The sequence below is a fragment of the Protopterus annectens genome, chromosome 2.part2, assembly GCF_019279795.1.
Source record: "Protopterus annectens isolate FY-2018-M chromosome 2.part2, PAN1.0, whole genome shotgun sequence".
Lineage (NCBI taxonomy): Eukaryota > Metazoa > Chordata > Ceratodontiformes > Protopteridae > Protopterus > Protopterus annectens.
This window is the reverse complement of record NC_056730.1, coordinates 839431743-839457896: the sequence shown is the minus strand read 5'-3', so window position 1 is coordinate 839457896 and position 26154 is coordinate 839431743. Positions and strand designations below refer to the sequence as shown.

At 39.7% G+C, this 26154-nt stretch overlaps 1 protein-coding gene across 1 annotated transcript in view; it reads right to left on the bottom strand.

Moving 5' to 3' along the window:
* ADGRV1 (adhesion G protein-coupled receptor V1) overlaps positions 1-26154 on the bottom strand; it is a 3979741-nt gene that overhangs the window by 2761183 nt on the left and 1192404 nt on the right. Inside the window, exon 44 of the mRNA XM_044064182.1 lies at positions 4138-4313. Within this exon, the coding sequence (XP_043920117.1) occupies positions 4138-4313 (176 nt within the window). The remainder of the gene's footprint in view (positions 1-4137; positions 4314-26154) is intronic.

The following is a 26154-nucleotide window of genomic DNA, read 5'->3' as shown; positions in this document are numbered from 1 at the left end:
AAATGACCCTTGTGAAATGCTGCAGGCAGTGAATGTGCCTTGTAACACATTTGCCTTAGGGTAATGAATTATTTAAAACAAGGTTCCCATGTTACATGTGCCTATGAGTATTTGCCACAGCAATACTGCCATTTCAGATATTTGTAACGTAGTGCATCAAAACAGTGTATGTGAAGATTGAAACTGTTTGTGAAACAAGTGGATAATGCAGTATTTGCCATAATGGCTGCTGTGGAGTGTGTGTGTGTGTGTGTGTGTGTGTGTGTGTGTGTGTGTGTGTGTGTGTGTGTGTGTGTGTGTGTGTGTGTGTGTGTGTGTGTGCAGGGGCATGAAATGTGAGAGGAATGAGAAGCACTTGTATTAGGTATGTGCCGGGCAGATGGCCCATTAATTACTGGAGCCGAACATAGCTGAAAGGTGGTAGTGCCGTGGGGTGTGCGCATGTGCATGTGTATATTTACTGTTTGCAGGAATGCTGTGATTTTTTTGTTGTGAACGTTTGCTTATCCTTCTGTTTAATCACAAATTTAAATACATTGGTTATATTTCAAATCTTCATTTTACTATGCTTTTGTTTCATGATGTTCTGTTTGTAAATTAAATTGGTTGATGTAGTGTGCGTCTACCAATTTCATCTGTGATCTAGTATAATATAATCATACATAAATGGATTTGTAGATACATGATAAATTGATAGATAGATAGCCGGATAGATATTATTTACCTTTGCACTTATGATTATGTCTAAAAAGGGTATGAATGGAAGGACCACTTCTCTTATGAGGGGGGTTGCAGACAGTGATACAGGAGGTATGAATGGACATTACTAGTTTATCAGAAACATGGGTCACTGATAAGTGGAGGTGGGACATTCATATGCCTGGGTATAGGTTGTTCAGGAAAGACAGTGAAATGTAGCATGGAGACAGAGTGAAAATCTTCCTACAGTAGGACATTGAATCTGAGATTGTAGAGGAAAAGAGATGAAGATAGGTGGTAGGGAAGAACCTACAGCAAGTGTCTGCTCTTTAAGGTAGGGTTGAATGCTGGTGGCCTGATATAATGTTAGCTTCCTTATCTATCAAAGGAAAAGGATGGGGGACTGAAGGGGACAATAAAGCAGGGGGGTAGGAGAAGACAGCTACAGCCATTGGAGTTCTGAATCATTCCAAGATCACATTGATAGATTCTAGGTTTCATGCTACAAGGGGACTGAGACTTGACTGAAATCCTGGATTGTGAGGAGTTCAGCCCGGTTGTATAGGATTGTATCAGAAAGGGCAAAATTATGGATGTGTTCATATCCAAGGTGAAGGGATTATGGGATATCCATATGGAAGTGTAATTGGCCTATAGTGATCACTCCACTGTGTGGGTAAGAGTTAGGGGAGAGTAAGAACAGAAATTAAAAGACAATGGTGAGGTATTTTATAAACTGGGGAGACAGGGTCAAAGATAAGCTAGGGAATAGGTAGAAACTGCGAGTAAATAAGTTATGCCAATGGCTCGGTGATGCAGTATCCAGGACTATAGACAAGAAATACAGTGAGTAGGCAGAAAGATAAAAAGAGTCAAAAGCTTACATGCCTCCACAGAAAGGTGTGGCTAGTGAATTACAGCAAAAGACAGGGCATTCAAACTGTGTAAGGGAGGATGGCAATTGGTAGAGGAGATACAGTACAAGGAGGCAAGCAGGATGTCAGCAAAGTATGTGAGGGAAGCAAAGGCACAGACTGAAAAGGCACTAGAAGAAGTAGTCAACAGAAGGACAAAAAATTGTCTGCTCGTTTCAGACATACCTAAAATGAATACACAAGAAATCAACCTCTTTTCTGTGACTTAGTGATAACATCAGCAGTAGAGGATAGGAAAAAAGCTAACAAATTATCTGGAGAGGCTGGACAGATGGGCTGAAAGGGGACAGTTGAGGTTCAGTGTAAACAAATGCAAAATACTCCAAAAATAAAACAGGATCATAACAATACTGGTGTGAAGCATCAGGCAGGGGAGGACAGATGATGGTACAACAAAAAAAGGGCCTAAAGGTGGTAGTCATGTATGGACTGCACCACTAGTAGAAGGGTGAAAGGGCAGGTACAGCATCCAACAGAATGAATGAATGTATCCTCAGGATGACAGATCCAAGAAAAAAACAGATAATATTTCCATTATAGTAAGCTCTGATCTGGCTATTTTTTTGATAATTAAGTGAAGTTCTGCAAACCATACAAGAAGAGTGATATAAAGTTAGTGGAAAAACATCAGAGACAAGCCACTAAAAGTGTGCAGGGGTACATAGGAAAGGATGTGACCACAGACTAGAGAAGATAAAGATTGTTTCATCTCAGACCACAAGATTTATGTGCAGGAGGGTACATGAAATGGGTGTATAAGGTCATGTCTGTGAGACTTCCATGAATAGGAAGGACAGAGAAAGGAGTGGGAAAGGCAGAGGCTTGTAGGGACCAACTAAGCCTTGCTTCTGTGAAAGTATTTCTCAAAGGAGAGAGTTGTGATGGAATAGATTACCAAAACAAGTGGTAGAGAGGGAATTCACTGAGGTATTTAAAAAAGGCAAACAGCAGGAAAAGAAATGATTAGGAAAATATTAAAGGACGGGATGTAGAATGTTGTATATGATATAACCATTCAAAATGTTGGGACTCAAAATGTCAAGTCCCAAAATATGGAGACTGAAGGATCAGAAATCAAGACTTACATATATTAAATCAGAGACTGTCATGTCTTGGAAAGGAGAGAGGAGGGGGACTTGCCTCCATATCATTGTTGCAGGGGGTTGCTTTCTTGCAAAAAACAATTAAACGGAGAAGAACAATGTTTGATATTCACTCTACTCTTGTATTTTTTTGCCTTCTTTTTGAGTTTTGGGTCTTAACAATGCAAGTCCCAACATTGCAATAGTGAGCTGATGAATGCATTTAAATGGGAAGACTAAGTTCATTGTCACTTATACCACCAACCCAATATAATATTACTGCAGGTTCTTCTGTCTCTCACTTTCCACCCTCCCACATGAGAACTAGTAGTTCTTGACTGCAGGTTCTGGATCCTAAACAGCAGTCATCACTGCTGCAAAATGGCACACCATTCTTTGGTCCACTTTATTATTATTACTTTTTTAATTGTTCTGTTTGATATAAATTAAGTATTCCAAAATTCATCATTTACAGTTTGTCAGGCTTATAGAGGTCATACCAAGTTACACAAAGGTAATGTTTTTTTTTTTTTTCTGGTTTGACTGAGAACAAAAAAGGAGTTGAAAATCAAGGCATTATACTTTCCTCTTGTTTAGCAAAATGCACTAAAATAGAATTGAAATAGATTTCATAGTGCAGAAAAGTGAATAATCTAGCTAATGCTGGTTAGTGTTAGTACACTAATCCTCTATCTAAAAAATATTTTTAGTGATTCTGATTACCTTTATATAAAGTGAGCAAATATTCATGCCCTGAATAAATTTATAACCCCTTCCCACACCACCTGTATATCTGGTGACCTTATAGACACTATTCCCTACCACTAACCTAATTACTAGATTTACCAAACTACTCTGCTGGCTTGACCACATACCTAGTAAGGTTGTAGTACCATGCATATTGTATGCGGTCTTACACCTTTCATTACTGAGAGAAGGTCCCCTCTGATTGCACTTGTACAAACCTGCATGGCTCATGCAAATAGCCAGGCTTCCTGTTGCCAGATACCATTTCTATTCACAGAGATTCTTGCATCAAAGGAATTTAGTAATTGCCCATCAAAAATTCAGTTTAGAATCTGAATGGTAATCTCCTATAGTTTCTCTTGTACACAAAACAAAGTGTTAGCCATAAATGTGGTTTTGTGCACTTCATTTAATTAGTCATGACTGAGATTGAGCCAGCAGACATGTCTGTGAAAATGCCAGTTAGATTTATGCTAAATCAAGCAATATTTTCCTGATTCACTATTCTTTTTCAAGTAATTTTAAATAGGCACACCATTCAGGAAACAACAGAAACCGTACTTAATTTGAAGTATAAGACAGGAGCAGCATGTTTCTGCATTATACCATTGTAAAGTATAAATGGGAAACAGTTCATCACATGCCTATCAAGATGAGACCCCTCCTTTTCTCACCTGTTTCCAACAGGAAATAGACTGAAGAGCCCAAGTGGGGCCTGATTCTTCAAAATGGTTATATTGGTCTCTATATGGGTGCCAAGTCGTGCGCCTCCTGTTGGGTTAAGAAGTGTCACTGTGAAAAGTTCATCCATCTCTGGTTCTTCATCCAGTATTGCAGAAATCTCTAGAATCTGTTGGAAGCAGGGCATTATTGTCAGTCATCAAATAATGTGCTCTGTAAAACAGTTATTCTGATTCTGTGTCTTTTACTAACAATGCTAACCCCCCCATACACCTTCTTCTTGCATATTGCTATGAGAAATTTCTGTGCTCCACTCAGCTCTCAACTATTTCATCTTGCTGCATTTATTAGACATTAAATTATTTTTAAATACCATAGTAATGTTTTACTTGTTTTATTTTCTCATAAAACAGTGGATGATTTATTACTATGGTTGTACTTTATTAAATGATTCCTTTAAAATATGTGGTTCAGAGCATAAAAAAAAGGCATTTACAGTGGACAGCCCAGTTTCCGTCCTTGTGATCTGCATGTGGTAGAACTGCTATATATATCTTCTAACAGCCAGTACCATTGAATGATACCAGTTGTGTAATATTCCAGCTGGAGTTCAACAATACAAAGAAAAGAAAGAAACCAAAGCAGGCAATCTTCCTGAAATACGCACTCAGTCCAGAAGAGCTGAATAATAGTGAAAGATGAGATACTTATATTAAGTCTACATGTAATAAAATGCCAAACTAACAAGCACAGTAAACAGAGGAAAAAAAAGAAGAGAAGCTACCACAGGTTATTAATAGCTGCTGGTATCTCAAAGCAATGCAACTGAAACTATTTAGACAGTTGATCATGCATTCATTTTACAGGAAACAGTGAGTGTGTGTGTGTGTGTGTGTGTGTGTGTGTGTGTGTGTGTGTGTGTGTGTGTGTGTGTGTGTGTGTGTGTGTGTTGCACGCACGCACGCGTGCGTGTTTGTTGTTCTTCAAAATTTACTTCCTTATGAAAGGATTTTCAAAAATTATTCAAAAGCTGTTATTGAAAATTAGAAAACTAAATAACAATTTGCAAAAACTTGTAATTATAACAATTGAATAAATTGTTAAAATGGTTTAAAAACATGTTATCCATTTAAACAATACTGAAACCTCACTAAATGACACTGAAGGCAGAACAGATGAACAAGAAGAATTTCAGACTGAACTGGTACTTACTAAAAAAATATCTGGTTCCTTGAAAAAAATGTGATATTGAAAATAGAGAACACAGTAATGATCTTAAAATATATTGTACTCTTTAGAACTTGAAATGAGAAAATATAAATAACTTTCTTATAGTTCAGCTGATTTTTCAGCTGACAAAAATCTTTAACCTCAGGAGTGATTCCCATTACACTGAAAAAGTGCACAGGTACTTAATGAAGAAGTTCCCTAAACAAGGATCTCTACCTGTCTCTGTTCTTGTCAAATGTATTTCCTATCGGAACATGTGATCAAAGCCATTATAGCTAATTTTCTAAGATTTTCAAAATAACTGAAAAAGACTTGTTAGCCACTAGTAAGTTTTTAAAGAAATATCGAATTAAAACACATATTATTTTTCCAGATAAAATGAAAATATTCCTTCCTAAAGGACCTATAACTTTTGGATTGATATACGAAACTATTGCTTTGCCCAGGCAAAAAAACTTAACCATAATAACAGAAGAAATTCTACCTTGAAGAGTCATTCTGAAAATGGATGGAAAACAGTAATTTCCTCTTAACATCATATGTTGAAAGGCAGTGAAAAGATTTATAAACTGGAAAGCAAAGTGAACTTTCATGGTAAATCTCATTTTTTAATTGGCCTTTCAGAAAAATTATATTCGGGTCTAAGCATTGCAAAATAATACCCCTGCACAAATGTGGTTGGTAATAAAAGAGAATTATGTGATTCATGAACCTATGAACCAAAATATTAATTTATGAAAGAAATTTGACTTCTTTAAAATGAAGATATTTCTTGTACATTTATTCGATATTAATTTCTAATATGACTGTTAAACTCTGAAACTGAACATTCTTTACAAAAATTATAATTATTGTTTCTATGCATAGCTGCACATAGGGTTGTTAGATGAGTTTTCTCTTGATAACTTTTACAGTGGGCAGTATAGTGGTGTAGTGGATAGCATTGTCACATTACAGCAAGAAGTTCTGTGACAAAATTCTCAGCTGGAGTGACATCTGTGTGGAGTCTGCATGTCCTCCCTGTGTTTGCTTAGTTTTTCTTGGGGTGCTCCAGTTTCTTCCCACATTCCAAAGACATGCAGTAAGTGGCTTGGGCACTCTAAATTAGCCATAGATGTAAGTGCACGGCATTAAAGAACAACCGTGGCAAGGCTAGCCACCTGGTGGTGTGAATCTTGATTCTAAATGATTGTCAATGTTGAAGTGACATCCTGTTCCCATGTGCAAAAATAGGAAAAGGGGTTATGGATGGATGAATGTGGTATTATAGTAATGAATCTTTAAGAGATCTGCATAGCAATATATACATATCTCTTCCAATATAATTTGGTCAGTTAATGGAAATTCACCAGCACTCTGTCAGAATTATCACTAGACTAAAGTGTTATCAGTCACAGTAGTTTTTGAAACAGCAATATGCTATACATTCATCTTAAAGTGGTAAAGCTATCATACGCATTCTCAGAATATACAGGCTTGTCACAGCTTTACAGCTATTATCATCTTACACCCTCCTCTCCAAATAACAGAGAAACCTCTTTCTGAAATGTAAAAGTATTAATATGTGCACAACAAATGTATGTATTTAGCATTTTCTTGGACTGTCCAAGTCATATGAATATTTTACATTTGATGCTTATCTGTTATTTAAGAAATAACAATAGCACTTGAGGTAGACATTACTTAAAGCAAATCATGTTTCTAAGAGGAAAAGTCTAAAATAGTCAGGTATTTTTACATACTACTTGATTAAAGTCTACGTTTGTGTGTGTTTTGATTTGTTTTCCACCATGTACCATTCAAGTGGTACTAAAACTGAAAAGTATAAAAGGAAAACAGATAAATAATTACAATGAATCATATTTTGTTTAATGTCATTGTGCAAAACATTCTCAGCAGGTTCAGGAACTTTCACACTATGTTTGATGATGCACACTCTCTCATCAGTTGTAGATTTGAACGTTCACCCTTGTCCGTTTTGATGAGGATACTTTGATTCTGTCCTAGTATGGTAACACGTCATCATGTTCTGATAGTTGTGCTTGGACTGTGTAGTACTTATACATGAGATACCTTGTCAGTGTCCAGCAATTAGGCCATTTGTCATTAGGCCATTTGTCTCTAATATATTTGATAATAGTATGTAACTCATGATCATTTTCAGATGCGTCGTTTAACTTTTCTATTTCCTTTGTAATTACTGGTCTTGTCATTATGCTCTCTGTATAGGCAGCAACACCTTCTTCAGTTTCTGATAACAGTCAGTCATATGTAGGATATCTTGGTTAACATATCAATGACAATCAACTGTTTCTCAGTCACTTAGATTGCTCCATCATTGAATTATCTCAGTCTCAGAAGCAATCCTTGACAACTGAGTGCACTTTGTCTTGACTGTGGGAACTGACCTTTACAACCAATGCTCTGTGGTCAATTTGGAGTTAGAAATTCTCTAGCACTAATAGGTATCCAAAGAATGACTTATATACCCATATATTTGCAAGGCACTTCTTCTCACTCTGGTTCATAGGTTCATAGATCCATCCCACTCATCAAGATTCCTCTCTGAGAGAGTCAATGAGAGACTCTGCCTAACCTGGACTGGGATTTTATTCCAGAGTGATTATGAATCTGTCCTCCAGCATGTCCTATTTATTTCAGTGCTGAGGTTCACTAGTAGAGCTGGAGTTTCTTTAAACCGGGCAGCATATGGCATCTGTATGAGCCCCTTTGATCCTCTTGGTGAGGTACTCAATTATAGGGATGACTAAATGATGACTACAGCATGACCTCCCCCTAATCTGATGTGAGATTGTTCAGATTTAGGTGGCTATATAAAATGTTTTTTTAATCCACTTTGGCCACTTTGTCAAATGAGATTGATGATTCAACTTTGGGTTGGGTAGGTCCCTCCTAATAACTTCTCTAATGCCAATGGATTACCACCTGGTAATGTGGGCACTTTCTTTGTTTTTGCCAAGGGATGACTATACACTTTTGGTGTTTAGTTGAGGCCATGGCTCTGGCACCAGTTGTCTGTTATGTGGGTCTTCTGTCCTTGAGCCAGTTTTTTGCACCCCATCTAGTGACAGGGTTATTTTATATTTAAGCTATCTATAATATAAGTATTGAGTGGGGTATTATGTCAAGGCTTTAGGCGAGGGTAGGCTGTGTGCTGTGACCCTCTTTCCTGTGTCAATGGCCTGGTATTTCATTCAAAGAAGAAGTTTTAAGAGGTTTAAGAGGATCTGCCTTTAACAAAACCCGAACTGGGGTAGGATCCAGTCTGTAGGTCCCCAATAGGTACATATCCTGCAGTAAGGCTGAACAGTAGTTTTATGTTTGGGTTCTTTTCTTCTTTGTTTGGGTTCATGTAGGACGAGTCCGGGACACACCCATTGATGCTTTGTTTTGTGTTTTTTTTTTTTGGGCTCTTGCTTACCTGAGCATCTGAGATGTCAGGGGCAGCACTATCCAGAGATCAGTTTATGTTCTGATCTTTACCCAGAGGATACACTTCTGGTCTGGAGCATAGAGTCCCCATGTTGGTGATGATCAGGGGTCCAGTGTTTTCCCCCTCTTGTGTGTGGGTAAAACAGTTTGTCATAGCATAGCTGAGTTTATGAATTCTAGGAACCTTTGGGGTGGTCAGGAGCTATAAACTGGGAGGCAGTTTACCCACTGTTAGTTGCACATGGATAGTCTCTGATGCTTTTGGTTAGCATTAGACTTCTTAAGAAGCAGGCAACAGGCATAACATGTATTCATCCGTTTGGCATAATGCTGCACCTGGGCCATGGCTACTAAGACCAGCACACACACTGTTGTCGGTTTGGTGACATCATAGCAAACTTGCAGTAGAACTGTTGTTAGTAGTTCTTTTACTTTACTGGAACATTGAGCTTGAAAATCTCCCCAAGACCAGGGTATATTTTTCTTTAACAGGTCAGTCAGTGAATGTAGCACAGTTGAGAGGGTTGGCACAATCTTGCTCAAGATGTCAGTCATGCCTGATATTTGACATAAGTCTGTCACACTAGACAGACTGTCTAGTTTGCCTAATGCCTTGAGCTTACTCATATCAGGTCTAATTCTACTAGCATGTATACTGTTCCCAGTATGCTGAAGCTTGGCCTTTCTAAAGCAGAATTTTATTAGTTTATTCTTAATCCTGAATCTTTAATGCTTTGGTGCACTGCATTTTTTAAGCTTTCAGTTGGTTGTTCCATAAAATTAAAATAATATAAGAAGGCATCAAACATGTTCAAATTGAGCTTACCATTTACAGTACTTAAGTGTTCATAATAACAGCCATTTTAAAGAAAAATAACAAGTAATATGATATAGGCATTCGACAGACCTAAATACCTTGTAAGGCAAAATTTGTCTGACCACACAGCTTGCAAAAATATTGAATTTTGTCCCAGAATAGTTTCACCTTAATATAGTCAAATAATATAAGTATGAGTAAAGAGACTTGTAGGCTGGAGAATAAAATACTTGAAATTTATTCCAAAACTCAAAGTTAGGTAAGTGCTTTCAAGGCAATACTCTTCATCAGACCTTAATACACAAACAAATTAGCACACAAGGTTTAAATAAAACCAACAACCAATAAAATTCTTTAAAAATCAGTGAAGCAACCCTCTTTTTTTCAAGAGAGGTTTTAAGGACACAGCACTGTTAAGACCAGGTGATAAGTATGCCTTAAAGTCCACTATCCACCTTAATTCAGCATATTCATTTCCATTGTTAATGTCACATTCTCTAAAACTCACATTAATTTTCTGCAAAACCAAAAAGTTAAAATTGTGCTGGTCTCCACAATCTAAAACATGCTTGGCTAGTGCATTAGTAAGCTTGCTGTTCCTAATATCATTAAGATGTTCCATTACCCTTTCCTTTAAAGTTCTATTGGTTTTACCAATGTAGAATGCACTACAGAGATTACACTTAGCAAAATACACAATGTTTTTAGTACAGCAATCTGCATAAAATAAAAACTCTACAGGCTTCTGATGTACAGGGTGTAAAATCATGCAAGTAGACCAAATACTATTACAAATTCTGCAATTTCTACAAGAAAAAGTCCCTCTACGCTGAGAGACAAACCTGTCACAAATTTTCTTCTGTTTGTAACAAAGTTTCTTTTTCAAATTCATGCCATTTCTGAAACAAAAACTGGGTATAGAACCAACAACACGACTGATTTCAGGGTCAGTAAGGAGAATGGGCCAGTTCTTTTTAATGATGTCACATGTCTTGTTGACATCATTAGAAAAAGTAAGACATAGCCTATTCACAGATGTTGAGGAGATCTGCCTTTCTGGGAGTGCATTCACTAGATGCTCATCTGAATAGGAGGGTTTGGTTTTGTAACTTTCATATGAATCTACTTCCACTATCGCTCTGTCAATATAAGACTTCTTATATCCTCTCTCAACAAACTCTGTAGTGAGACGACTCATGGCTTCCATTAATTCTTCCCTGTCTGTATGTAATCTCTTGCAGTGTAAGACTTGGTTCTTAACTATATTCTTAGTAATGTGTCTAGGATGCATACTGGAGTGGTGAAGAATGTTGTTCTTCCTGCAATCCTTCCTATGTATTCTGCTCGAGATATTACCAAACATATTTTTACTCACAGTTACATCCAGAAAGCTGATTTCTCCTTTGGAGTGACTAAGGGAGAAGGATAGGTACCCAGATGTGTTATCAAGGAACCTAACATATGTATCTAGTTGTGTCTCATCACCATGCCAAGCAAAGAAGATATCATCCGCAAAATGTTTATAAAACGTAATGTGCTGCTTGTACATGTCAGAGGTAAAAACCATTTCTTTCTCCCATTGGGCCAAAACAATATTGGCATATGTGTTGGCACATGCCGTGCCCATAGCAACTCCCACTTTCTGAAGAATAAAACGCTCTTTCAAACAAAAAAAACATTATTCTCTAGAATCAAGTCTAGAAGGGCACATATCATATTGATTTTGGTATTGCTGAAGTTGCTCTCCTTGGTAAGAAACTGCCTGACATTCTCAATCCCTTCATCATTGGGAATAACCATGAACAAGAAGTTATGTACTCACCATAACATTCGATGTATGTAGTCCATCTCACCTCACATTCTTACCCGTGGGTTTGGAGCCGAATGTCGGCTCCGACTCGGCCATACTTTAGCTCAAAGTCTTTCAATTGGCTTGGCTAAGATGGTATCCCATGCTGCACTGCTCTCTATCCCCAGATCTAGTTTGCTGCAAGCACCAGCACTCACTCTCCATGCATAACAACAGCTAAGGAAGGAAGAACAAACCAAGAATGAAGGGAACTCTGATTCCAGGCCTAACCTCCAGATCCTCCAAGATGGGGGAAGGTGTGGGGTAAGTAAGAATGTGAGGCGAGTTGGACTACATACATCGAATGTTATGGTGAGTACATAACTTCTTGATGTTATGTAGCCCAATCTCGCCTACATTCTTACCTATGGGACAGCATCCCCAGGACCTAAATCCTGGGAGGCTCAGTGAAAAATACTCCTGAGCACTGTGGAACCAAAGGAAGACCTGCCTCTAGATACCACATCTAACTTGTAATGAGTAACAAAGGTGTGAGGAGATGCCCATGTAGCCGCAGCACAAATATCATCCATAGACAATCTGGCCTGAAAAGCTGTAGATGTCGATACAGACCGGGTAGAGTGAGCCTACACTCGGAACAGTAAATCTCTTCCCCCTGAAGTATAAATGAAAAAAATACAACTGGAAATCCACCTGGACAATGTGACTTTGGAAATAGGAGACCCAATTCTGTTTTCCAAAAATTAAACAAACAGCTAATCAGATTTTCTGAGGTCCTTCGTTCTGTGCAAATAAATCGTAACTGTCTGTGCACATCCAACTGATGAAATTTGAATTCTGCCTTGTTCGAGAACTGAGGAAAAAACACTAGTAATTCAATGGATTGGTTAAGGTTACTAACTGATGCTACTTTGAGAAGAAAGGAAGGATTCAGTCTGAGAGAAACCCTGTCCTTATGAAAAATCAAATAAGGTGGTTTAATTGATAAAGCTTGAAGCTCCGAAACACATCTGGCTGACGTGATGGCTACCAAAAAGACAGTCTTCCAAGTTAAGAATTTAAATCACAAGTGGCTGCAGGCTCAAAGGGGGGGTGAAGTAACTCCCTGTAGAACAAAGTTTAAGTCCCAAGGCATAACAGGTTCACAGACAGGAGGACAAAGCAACAAAGTGACTTTCAGGAAAACCTTACAGAGTCCATGTGCCATTAGACTAGGTTCGTCTGTGACGTGAAAGGTAGAGATTGCTGCCAACTGGACTTTAATGGTTGCAGCAGCTGATCCCTGGTTGAAAAGCATAGAAAGGAACTCCAATACTGATGAGATTCGAGCTGTGTAAGGGTCAATCTGTTTGGCATGTGCCCAGATGGAAAATCTCTTCCATTTGCTGTAATAAATCTTCCTGGTCGAAGGCTTATGAGAGGAAGATAGAATATGAACCACCTCTGGCAAAAAATGGTGAAGCCTAACTAATGACAGAAGTGGAGTAGCCAAGCTGTCAACCGGAGGGTTCGAAGAGAGGGATGGAGCTGCCCTGACATGTGAGTCAGTAAGTCTGGTTGTGGGTCCAGAATCCAAGGAGAGTCCATGAGATAGGGTTGGAGAAAGGGGAACCAAATTTGACTAGGCCAGTGTGGAGCGATCAGAATAATTTTGCTTCCCAAGATTGTGCTTTCTGAATAACCTTTGACAGCAAAGGAACCGGACGGAAGGTATGTAGTAGACCGGAGGGCCAATCGTGGACTAGAGCATCCCTGGGTGACTCCCCTTGAGGGGGGATAAGGGTGAAGTAGCTGCTGCATTTGGCACTGAGGGGGCTGGCAAAAAAGTCGCAGCAAGGCTGACCCCACCTGTGGAAAATCTGCTCCGCAACTTGACAGTTCAGGGACCACTCGTGAGGCATCAGAATAGCTCTGCTTAGCCTGTCTGTGATCACATTGGACTTCCCCGGAATGTGCATTGCTACCAGGAAACGTTGGGAAGACACTGCCCTTTGCCACACTCGCATGGCCTCTCTGCAAAGGGGATACAACTTGGTTCCTCCCTGTTTGTTCAGATACCATACCACTGACATATTGTCTGAGTGGATTGCAATAGTCCCGAGAGGAAGAAAGCTCTGAAGTGTTTGCAATGCTAGTAGCACTGCTCTCATCTCCAGGACATTGATATGCAGATGCATCTTGTGCTCTTGCCATGTGCCTTGGACTGTCCTGCCTAGATAATGCCTCCCCACCTCATCTGGGAGGCATCTGTGGTCACCGTGGCAACCGAAGGTGAAGGAACAAAGGGCTTTCCTGCATTGAGGTTGTCGGTGTGAAGCCACCAACTGAGATCCTGTTTGCACCTGTCTATGAGTAGAATAGGGTGAGAAAGTGGAAGACCACTGGGTGAAGAGTAGCCACTGAAGGAGCCTCATATGTGACCTTGCCAGGGGGACTAACATAATCGTAGCAACCATCGTCCCCAACAATTGAAGGACCAATCTTGCCTTCACTCTTCTCAGAGGGAGCAAGGCGTGAATCTGTTGTTGTAAGACTCTGATTCTTTCCTGTGGTAGAAACGCCCACATGAGGATGGTGCCTAATTCGGCACCTATAAAGGTGACACACTGTGAGGGCAACAAGGCAGATTTTTCCCAGTTCAAGGTGACGCCCAACTGTTGAAATAGGTTGATAGTAGCATCTCTAGTCTGAAGTAGCAGATGCCTGGTGGTGGTACTAAGGAGCCAGTCGCCCAGGTATGGAAACACTTGGAATCCCTGATGCCTCAAGTGAGCAGTCACCACTGCCATGCATTTGGTAAACACCCTGGGGGCTGTGGTGAGACCAAAGGGCAGGGCTCGAAACTGAAAGTGACTGGCTCCCAGGTGGAAGCATAGGTGACTTCTGGATGCCCTGTCCATTTTTATGTGGTAGTAAGCATCCTTGAGTTCGATGGAGCACATCCACACTTCTTTTCCCAACAATGGGAGAATAGATTTCAACGTGACCATTCAGAACTTGGACTTGCATATGGATGTTCAATCGGCTGAGATCCAAAATGGGTCTCAGGTTCCCTGTCCTTTTCGACACCAAAAAGAATCTGGAGTAAGTCCCTAATCCGATCTGGTCTGAGGGGACATGTTGGATGGCTCCTTTTTCTAGCAGCTTTGAAACTTCTGAAGCTAAGGAATCCCTTTGACTGGGTGGAACATCCGGGAGTTTCTTGATTGGAGGGGGAGTTGATGAGAAGGGAATAACATATCCTCTGGAAATTATTCATAGAACCCATTGGTCCTGGGTGATACCTTGCCAGGCCTCCAGGTATAGTGAGATTCAACCCCCGACTGGCTCCAGAAATGCACAGTCGGGCCTCCCATCAGGAGCGGTGGTAGGGAAAAACCACGAAAGGAATCGTGGTCTCCTGAGTTACAAGGGCCTCCTCTGCCCCTAGGGTGGCATCTACCTGAATAACCACCCCCTCCCCTGCCTCTGGAGGAGGACTCACCTTGTGCATCAGGAAAAAACCTCTGTGATTTCTTGAACCACATCTTCCCACCCCTCTGGGCCTTGGGATAAGGCCTAGAGGGAAGGGAAAAACAGACTCCTACGGCAGACAGAGTTTTTCCTCTCTTGCTCGCACCTAGTGAGAGTGTCTTTTACCTTGGTTCCGAACAAAGAGGAACCATCAAACGGGGTGTCAGTGAATGTAAACTTGAAGGCCCCCGCAAAATGACAAAGGCGCATCCAGGCATGTCTCCTAAAAGCAACTCCTGAAATTGCTGCCCTACTCGCTCCCTCGGCTGCGTGAGAGGTCAGCCTCATGGAGGAGTTCGCAATAGAATTGAGGGTAGACTTCTCAGCATTGACCTTCTGAGCCACCGACTCAGAAACGTTACCCATTAGAATATCTCCAAGCTCCTTTAGGAGATCTCTCTGGAGCCGTGTAAAGTATGATAAGTAATTCAGTGACCGCAAAGTAAAGGCCGCTGAAGAAAATGTACACTACCCGTACCGGTCCATAGTCCTAGACTCCTTGTTAGGGGGATGGACGGTGGAAGAAGTCTCAGCCAATTCCTTCTTGGTGGCCGCTGCCACCACCATGGCATCCACATGGACTCACTTGGATAGAAATTCCTTATCAGAAGGGGCAGACAAAAATTTATTGTGTCTCCTGGGGACTGGTTCCACAGAGTCAGGGGTTTCCCACACCCTTCGACAAACCAGATCCAAAAGCTAGTCAAAGGGTGGAGACACCCAGGAGGCAGAGGGCTGAGCACCAAAGACCTTCAGGAACACCGACTCCTCTTCAGAGGGGGCACTGGATGGCCAGTCACCTCTTTGCTTCAAAACCTCTAGGATGTCAGAGAAAGAAACATCCTCAGAGGATGACTTAGGGGACCTCTCCGATTCCTCGAGGTTGGTGTCTGACATGACAGACTCATCTTGGGAATCTATGTGCTTCCTCTTGCATGTTCTCTTTCTGGGTGGCTCCTCAGGCAAAAACTCTGAGTTGCCCTCAGAAATATGGGGACCACTCATGGGGTACCCTGAGGCCTTGGGGCTCCGCTGTCAAGAGATAGAGGGTGATCAGAGACCTGCACTGATGCTGTAGGGGACAGAGTGACCGAACCGTATGATGCCAATGATGACCTGGCCGACACGCCCTGCATGGCCTCGAACGCTGGTCCTCCCGGGTCTGAAGATCGACCAGCCACCGAAGCCGAGACAGGAGTCAGGCTTCCCCGCACCGAAGCACCAAGAGGGAGACTAGGAGCTGAGAGATGTCCTGAAGCCTCTCCCTCAGGTCCGACCAAGGAATCCTGAGTCCTGAACCCCGTGGATGGCGCCGATGGGGTTGGAGCTGATGTCAGAACCAATAAGCCAGGAGGGGCTGTCAGAACCGACCTAGGGACATCACACGGAGCAGAGCACTCTGGCTCCGAAAGCTGAGATGCGCTCGGAGGAGGAAGTATCGATGAAGGTAGAGGGACCAGCTCCGGAGCCGACTGGATCAGAGCCGAAAACAATTTAGCCAGTACCGGTGACTGAAAAAGTCTCTGCACCACTCTATCGATGTCCACATCTGATAAGGTCCTGGAGGATTTGGAGGCTAGGGAAGGAGATCGAGACCTCCTCTCTGAAGGGGACATGTGAGGAGGAGATACCGGCCTAATGCTAGGTGACCGGCTCTGAACAGGCTTCAAGAAAATCGGAGCCAAAGCAGGTTATATAGACACTGACACTTCCTGCGGCCCTGAGGACAATGGAGCCGAGGATGTCATTGAAGATTTAGCTGTTTTCTCCGGCGGCTCCAAGGAAACTGATGGAGCCGGGGATCACTTTTTAGCTTTGGAAGGTTTAGCTTTTGATGGAGAAAACTTAAAGCTGGAAGAACTTTCCAAACCCTCCTCGAAGGAGGGTTTCAGAAGTCCCTTCAAAATCAATTTGTTCTTCCTTTCCTGAAGAACACGTGGGTTAAAAGCATGACAAAAACTACATGATTTCTGGAGGTGAATCGGTCCCAGACAGTACACACAGACAGAGTGTCCATCAGTGATGGACATCTTATAACTACACTTGGTGCACTTCTTAAAGCCCGAGGGCTTATTCTCCTTAGTATCTTTAGACATAGTTACCACAAACACCGAGTAACTAACTCACAACCAGACCAACGGTCAATCAGCCACAAGCGTGGGAACAGAACAGAACAAACAAACAGTACACCACAAAGACCTCTAACTAAAATGGTCCTAGAACACAAGTACAAGAGGGAGGACTAATTCCTCTAATTTAAACGGTTTAAGCCCAAGGGAAAAAAGTTAGTACACAAGGAAAGTAAGGGGACAGACTAGGTCTTCTAACTTAAATGGGCCTAGCCCATTGTAAACAGCTAGTGGGATACTACAAGAACACGCTAAAAGAAAAAACAACTTTTCCACAACACAGTTCAAGATACAGACACACAAATAGCTATGAAAATAGCTTTTTTGCAAAAAACTTCTCTGCTATAAAGAAGAATGGGTACGTAGCCACAGCCAAGAGCGAGACCACGTCCGAGCTACACAAGTGACAAATGAGATCTGGAAATAGAGAGCAGTGCAGCATAGGATACCATCTTAGCCCAGCCAATTGAAAGACTTCAAGCTAAAGTATGGCCGAGTCTGAGACGACATTCGGTTCCGAACCCACGGGTAAGAATGTAGGTGAGATTGGACTACATAACATCAAAGAGTTCATGTCCAATGTAACAAAGATAGCATCAGTTAAACCTACAGCTTGTTGAGTTTCAGCCCAGTCATAAAGATGTTCTAAGAACTGTTTCCTGTCACGGAGGACAGTAGTTACCTTATTCAACACAAATCTTAACTGTTTGTCTACATATATAGACACTGGCTCTGTGAGCCAACCTCTTCCTGATACAATAGGTCAAAGTGGGGGATTTTGTGGATCTTTATGCACTTTTGGAAGACCATAAATTGTTGGTATAGTCGGATGTTCTGCACTAAAATAGTTGAAAAGATTTAGTCTATTTGGTTAGTCATGAGCAAATCATATAACTAGAAATTCAGTCTGTTGATAATACCATTAACTTGAAATTTCTGTAATATTATGTACACTTTTTCATCATGAAGCATGCTAAACATCCTATCCATATAATTTCCAGTATTAAACACAACAATTCCACCCCCCTTGTCTGCAGGTCTAATAACTAAAAATTCTATATTAATTAGTGTTCGTAGAGCCTCATTCTCTTTAATAGTCAAATTGTAAAAACTATTACTAGATTTCAAAGTAGCCATTTTCTTAAGGTCATCATCATACATTTTTACAAAGGCATTCATAGCAGGGGAATTATTAGGAACAAAGCAACTTGGTTTCTTAAAAATGCATCTGTCAACATTATTCCCATTATTATCATCATAGATAAATTTCAACATTGTATTCCTGGCAAACAAATTAATGTCTAGGATGGTATCAACTAAATTCATGCCACAAGCTGGTATGGATAGGCCTTTATTCAGGACCGAAAGTTCCTCTTTGGTGAGAGCAACAAAAGATAAGTTAAAGACCAAGTCATTTATCTTTCAGCCCGTGTGTTCAGGCCTGTGCTCTGAGATGTAGGGTTGGATTCTATTCTTCCCCATCTCCTGCGACTTCTGGACCTGCTCTTGCATACATCCTGCCTTATAGGCAGAGCCTTGTCCAAAAAAAATGCTGACTTACATAGACATTCAGCATTCTTTTTGTCTTTTGACCCTATGTCAAAATTTATGGGAAGAATTAATGGAAGCTATGAGTCGTCTCACTACAGAGTTTGTTGAGAAAGGATATAAGAAGTCTGATATTAACAGAGCGATAGTGGAAGTAGATTCATATGAAAGTTACAAAACCAAACCCTACTATTCAGATGAGCATCTAGTGAATGCACTCCCAGAAAGGCAGATCTCCTCAACATCTGTGAATAGGCTATGTCTTACTTTTTCTAATGATGTCAACAAGACATGTGACATCATTAAAAAGAACTGGCCCATTCTCCTTACTGACCCTGAAATCAGTCATGTTGTTGGTTCTATACCCAGTTTTAGTTTCAAAAATGGCAAGAATTTGAAAAAGAAACTTTGTTACAAACAGAAGAAAATTTGTGACAGGTTTGTCTCTCAGCGTAGAGGGACTTTTTCTTTTAGAAATTGCAGAATTTGTAATAGTATTTGGTCTACATGCATGATTTTACACCCTGTGCATCAGAAGCCATATTTTTTGTTCAGATCAGATTCTACCACATTATTGTTGAAGGAATAAAGTTATATATTTGGTCCCATCCATTATAAACATTATAAACTTTTTCCCAACCAATCCCCTGGAATATCCTCTCTATCCTCTCTTTTACCTAAAATACCTAAAATAAATAAAAACAAGAAATCGGAAGTCATCCTAGCCAGCCTGACAGCCTGTCCCTTAATCAAACTCTTTTTTGATGAAAGGGGTGGGAAAATCGGGAGAAGTCGGTGAACTATGTACACTATTACTGTAGCCTAAGGAATTCTGGACTTAAAACCCAGCTGTAATAGTTATAAATAGATATATAAATAATGTGAATACTGTATCATGTGTATGTGAAGGATAGAAAATTGGTAGTATTGTTCAAATAGTCAATAAAATCCCCCTAATACTTCCTTTAGTACCCAGACAGATCAAAAATGTCATCCAAAATCTCAGATAGCCTGCTAGGTGTAATGTAATAGCAAACAAAGCCAGACTTCCATCTGACCTGGGTTATTCAACAAGTTTATATGGGAACAATTTTGGATGGAAAAATGTGGGGAAGAAGGGCAGATAAATATTATTCAACATGCTGATGGTATAGTCTCTGAATACAAAGGTTTTAAAATTTTTAACTATACATCTATTGTTTTGGGAAAGAACCATTTTGATTTATTTTCAAAGGGTTTTAAGTTTGTCAAATCAGAGTATGGTGACTTGGCACACATTTTAGTAGATTTTAAACTATACCTGAGAAAATTAAACCTTGGTTTGATACATGAAAAAACCTTGGGAGACAATTCTTTCACCAACAGAGGTTTAGTAAGGTATAGTACATACAACCCACCCCTGCATCCAGCACTTATTACATTTGAGAACATTGTTACAAATGAAATTTATGACACCTATAAAAAGAACAGAAGAAAAATGGAACAACATAATCTGAGTAAGGAAGAAGAAAAGTTGCTTTTTGAGTTAAAAACACAGAAAGATATTAGAATTATGAAACCAGATAAGGGGGGTGTTGTATTATTTGATAATGAGGAATACAACAATGCCTTAACTAATATTCTGTTGGATTCAAACACATATACTTCAGTCTCATACAATGAGATACAGATTGCATATAGAAGAATTGATTCTCTTTTAGAAGAATATCTTTTAGAAAACAGAGTTGATAAACCTACATACAATTTTCTGAGACAGATACACCCTATTATCCCTCAGTTTTTTGGGGTACCTAAGGTTCATAAGTCTATATCTGAGCCCCCGTTTAGACCAATTGTATCAGCCAGTAATTCTAAAACACACCCCCTAGCAGTGTATGTAGATAGCCTTACTAAAAATATAGTAACCAAGACAGAACATTTAATTAAAGATTCTTGGGAGTTCCTTAGTAAATTAAACAAAGAATTGTGGTCAGAAAATTGTGTATTTCTGACAATTGATGTTAAGGATTTATTTACCTGTATACCACGTGGTGAGGGACAGGAATTTTTTGAGGACAGTATTCATAAACACCTGGATTTACCTTATGATCAGAAGTTATTAATTCTAGAACTAATGGAAATAGTTTTGGATAATAACTATATAGGCTTCCAGGGGGAATATTACCAACAAACCAGCGGTGTAGCCATGGGGGCAGCTTGTGCCCCCATTTTTGCGAATTTAGTGATGCTAGAATGGGAGGAAAGATTTGTGTTAAATAGTATTTATAGGAAATATATAAAGTGCTATCTGAGATTTTTGGATGACATTTTTGTGATCTGGGATGGTACTAAGGAAAGCATAGGGGATTTTATTGACTATTTGAACAATACTACCAATTTTCTATCCTTCACATACACCGTTGATGATCACAGTATTAATTATCTGGATATCACTATTTGTAAGACACCGCTGGGTTTTAAGTCCAGAATCTTTCGTAAGGCTACATGGTGTAATAGTTACTTGCACCACGATAGTTCCCACCCTTTCCATCAAAAAAGGAGTTTGATTAAGGGACAGGCTGTCAGGCTGGCTAGGATGACTTCCGATTTTTCTGATTTATTTGAAGAATTTATTTTTTTAGGTAAAAAGTTTATTGAGAGAGGATATCCCAGGGGATTGGTTGGTAAAACAATGGAGGAAGTCTATAATGGATGGGGGACCAAATATAAAGCTTTATTAGGTCAACCCTTCAATAATGTGGTAGAATCTGATAAAACAACAAAAAATTATCTGGGGGCTTGTGTTACTGAATTTAACACATTTTTTGACTATTTCACACAGATAGTAGAAGCAAATTGGTGTATATTGAAAACAAACAAGGAATTATATGAAGTGGTAGGAAACCGACCTCATTTCATTTATAGGACAGGAACGAGTCTTAAAAGACTGTTTGAAAGAGTTGATTATAAGGAGAACAGTAAAAAGGCAACTAGTTCATGTGGTAGGTGTGGACAATGTTCTCACATCTACAAGGAAGAGTCTATAAAATTGAATAATTGCCTGGGCAGTGTTGTTAAATTTTGCAAAGGAAATTGTTATAGTAGAATGTTGGTATATATGGCCATCTGTACACACTGTTTATCATTTTATATTGGGAAAACCGAAAGGGCACTAAAAGATAGAATATATGAACACCTTAATGACATTAGGATTAGGAAAGACACCAGTGCCCTATACAAACATTTGGTTTCCTGTGCATCTTCCAGTAGTTTTAAATTTGGAATTATTGATTTAGTTAAACATAACCAAGGGGGGGGGGGGCGGTGATATAAAGAATTTACTACTGAACAGGGAATTAAGATGGCAATTGAGACTTAAGGCCAATTACCCCCCAGGCCTTAATGAATACATCAGCATTAAAGCTACACTTATTGAAAAGGCAGCAAAGGTTTGAATTGTTGGGTATGTCATGTTTTACATATTTAATCTTTAGACGTGATTATGGTAATATTTTATAATAGATTTAATGTCTATTTATTTAGTTTTTCTTAGTTTTATATGAATGTAAGGAACATCTTATTTATCCTTTGATTTTTATACACTTTTGTATAATGGCTTTATGGTATGTAATAATACTATATTTTTTAAAATCAGCTGACATTGCTGCTTTAAATTTTTAATTGGTTAGTTAATTAAGGTTATTGTGGCATTTTAAATAGTAGGCGTAGCACTGGTAATGTTTTATCTGATGAAGTCTCATTTTGGAGATGAAAGCACTCATGTATTGGTGGATTTAAAATAAACTTCAAAGAGGTTATCGTACTTGCAGTCTGGAATCGCCTTTTTTCTTTATAAATTTTAAGTATTTTATTCTCCAGCCTACAAGTCTCTTTACTCATACTTATATTTATATTCTTGGGTTCTTGGTTCCACCATCTCTCTACTTCCTACATAGTAAAATAATACTTTGTATCCAATTAACTCTTAATTCTATGATATATCTCCAAAAATGTTTTTATTTTCTTTTTTTTAATTCTACCTATCTTATCTGGAGTAAAAAGGCACTATGCACACATTTCCATACATAGACCCCCCCCCCCAAAACTGGACTATAGCTGTTTTATTAATGGAAAATAGTGTTAGATTTTATTCTTATCAGAAATATCATTTACCTCCTCTGTAAAAAAAAAAATTCCGTAAGTTCCCATTTAATTCTTCCCCATACATCAACGAGAGCTTATGTAATTTTGAAAGGCTATTAGGGGAGGATTTGTGACCTTCTAACCTCAAATAATGTGTCTTTTTATCAGGACCAAATACTAGTAGCTCATCCATGAGAACAACACATTCATGCCCTTTTGGATACTCACCAATTTTACCCTGAAAGATTTCAGGTACTCAGGTTGTACAAACTGGCAGCTTCTTAAAATAAAACCCTCTCAGACACTGGGGTATTGACAGTTGTTAGTTTCTAACTTTCTCTATGGTCATTTCCCAGAACCCACTGCAAGCATCTAATGAAGAAAACACTTTAGCGTCAACCAGTTTTGGTGTTGATTTCTAGAGTAGGTAAAATGAACTTTTCTCACACTAGTGCATTATTAAGCTTCTTCAAATTAACACACATTTGTACACTATCACTTTTCTTTATAAGTGAAACCACTGGCAAACACCATTCGTTTGGCTTACATACAGTTTCTAACACACAAAATTACTGCATTCTTTTAAGTTCTGTCTCTATATCAGACTGTACAGGAAACTCCACTCTTCTATCCATGGACAAAGCATATGAAGCAGCATCTGACTTTAATTTCAACACCTCCAAACACATCTACCACCTCTTCCTGCATGGTAGAATGCCCAGTGGTCACCTTGTTGGTAAATGGAAAAATATTTTTTTTCTTTTTTCATTTGTATTTAAGTAGTTACTCGTGGTAAAATGCATTACTGAATACTAAACCACTTTTCTTTTGTTTTGTTCTCGTCCCCACCCCTTTTCTTTCTTTCTTTCTCTCACTCTCTCGTTTTTCTTTCTTTCAAGTGATGGTTGATATCAAGTGGAGACATGGATCATTACACCCGTGAGAAATCCAAATGGAGCTGCAGAAGGCACCTACAACACATCCTTGTCCAACACCCACATTGCCATTTGAGACAGTCCTCAACCTTCTGAAAAGATATTTTAGGTGCCTGGATGAGTCTAGGGATGCTCTTAAGTATGCCCCAGCTACTGCATGCAGTATGTTTAATGCATGTTGCATTCTGGACTGCATGATCATGCACCATTCTGGTGATGAAATGACCCATGCTGCCATAGCAGCTTCCAGTTCCATTCCAACTATTTCTAAATATAAGTAGCCAGCAGTAGTAGTAAGGCAGCAAGCTCATGCACAACATACAGATGTGCAGAGGTTCTGCCAGGTGTAGATGAATGGTCATTTGGAAATCTGTTGTTCTTGCCCCCCCCCAACTAATTACAATACTTTCTTAAGAAGCACTTGTACTCTCAAGTGATCTGCCCTCACATATCTGGACAGCACCCCATCCTCTTCCCCTTGCAAGACTGACTCCTCCTCGAGTCTGGTAAGTTCTCATTGGTGTACAAATGGAGGTGGCCACAGATGCTTGGTGTGCCACCATACTATGCATCAGTGTGATCATGGCATTTCCAAGTAGTGCTGGAAATCCTCATGCATACCCTGGAAGACTGATCATTTCCTGCTGACTTTCAGTGCTATGAGCCCTAGCAATATCACAGCACATTTTCTGCAGGCCAACAAAGCTTTATCTGTTTCCTGGGGTTGCTGTAACAAATTGCTGCACCTGGATTCCCTTAGTAAAGGTGTCAATATGGACACTGTTACTTCTGAATGTCTGCCATCATCCTGAAAGTGTCTGTCTGGGTTTGGAGTTACTGCATGGGTACTCCTCCTGTACAAGTGTGATTGTAATGTCATTATGTGCTTGACTTTGTGATGCACTGTCACTTCCTGTAAATTTAATAACATTTTTTTGGGGTGTGAGATCTTGCCGTTAAACTTGGGGACTGCGTGCCACTTTCCTCAGGCTGCATCATAAATATAACTATGGTGTCATCATCATTTTCAACAACCATTCTGACGCTGATGTCCTCAAAATTTATTGGTATTGTGGAACTGTTTCTTTCTGCTGCTGACCCTGTAAAAAACAATTTGGAAACTTTACCGATAAAGAGGTAGCATACACTACTGTATGCTGAGTAAGGAGGTATGGGGGCACTTGCTCTGCAACACTGCCTTCATTGTCATTCTGTGCAGATGTGGAGGGTTCACTGATTAATAGTAATTATCATGTGTTTAATATATTCACTCCTTGTCAGCATTCAGTTCTCTAAATAAATATATCTTACTATTTTTCAATCAACCTTCCTGAGCAGACAGTTAATGCAGCTGCAGACTTGTAGTATCCACTCCCACACCTCCTCTGTTTACTTCATTGCCATCATCTTATGGTTCACAGTTGCCGTCACAGATGGAAAGGAGGTATTCTTTATCTGGTGTTAATGGGATAATTGCTGCAGACTCCTGCAGTACTGGTGGGATCAACTGCATTCTGCTTGGTTCTAGCACATCCTACCATATCATTTGGCCTTTCTTGCACTGTGTTAATGTGCATTTACTGACACCCACTTCATTAATGTCCAAGACAACATGATTTCAAGCTTTGGTTCTCTCAGCTTATTTGGCTCCCCCTTTACCAGATGCTTCCCATATCTCCTAAAGGCTACCAGGAGGATGTGATTTTTTGCATGACTGAGGTAATCCTTTCTCTGCCTTGATCCTTTGTTTTGCATCAGTACTGCACATGAAAAAAGGTCACAGTCATATGCAAAAACTTTTGATGTAATCATCAGTTAAACTACACAACACTGATCATGTGTGCCTGTGAACCTCCAATAAAAAAGGTTAAGTAACACAAACCCCATAATTATAGACACATGCAATATAAGTCCAGCCAAAATAAGGTTGTGCTATACTAATGCCTGCAATATCATAAATAAATTCAGAACAGTAAAGCAATCCCATTATTAAATGAGTCACCCTTCCCTTAGCCCCTACCATAGTCATGTATATCATTTTTCATTCTTCAGTAATGCTCAGAAATCTCCAAGTAAAGACATATATGTTGAGCCAAGAACACATCCTTACTGGCTCCTATTGAAATGTCAGCACTCAAAATGCCACATGCCAAAAAGCTGGAAAAAAAAGACTGACATTCCCAGAGAAGAGCAAATCTGAAACATTGCTCTTCTCCTTTAAACATCTTTCTTTTAGGGTGACAAACCCCCTTGTACCATCCCCCATTTGAGGGATACCCCCCCCCATATCCCTCCAACTTATAAATACCAACTCCAAGATCACCATACTGCAGAGAAAAAGGAATATTCCAGGAAATGGTCATCTTGGACTTAGTATATTTAAGGCTATCTTCCAGCCATTCAGTCTCTCTGCTTCAGACTTGTTCTCAAGAGTCCCAGCATTTGAAATGGTT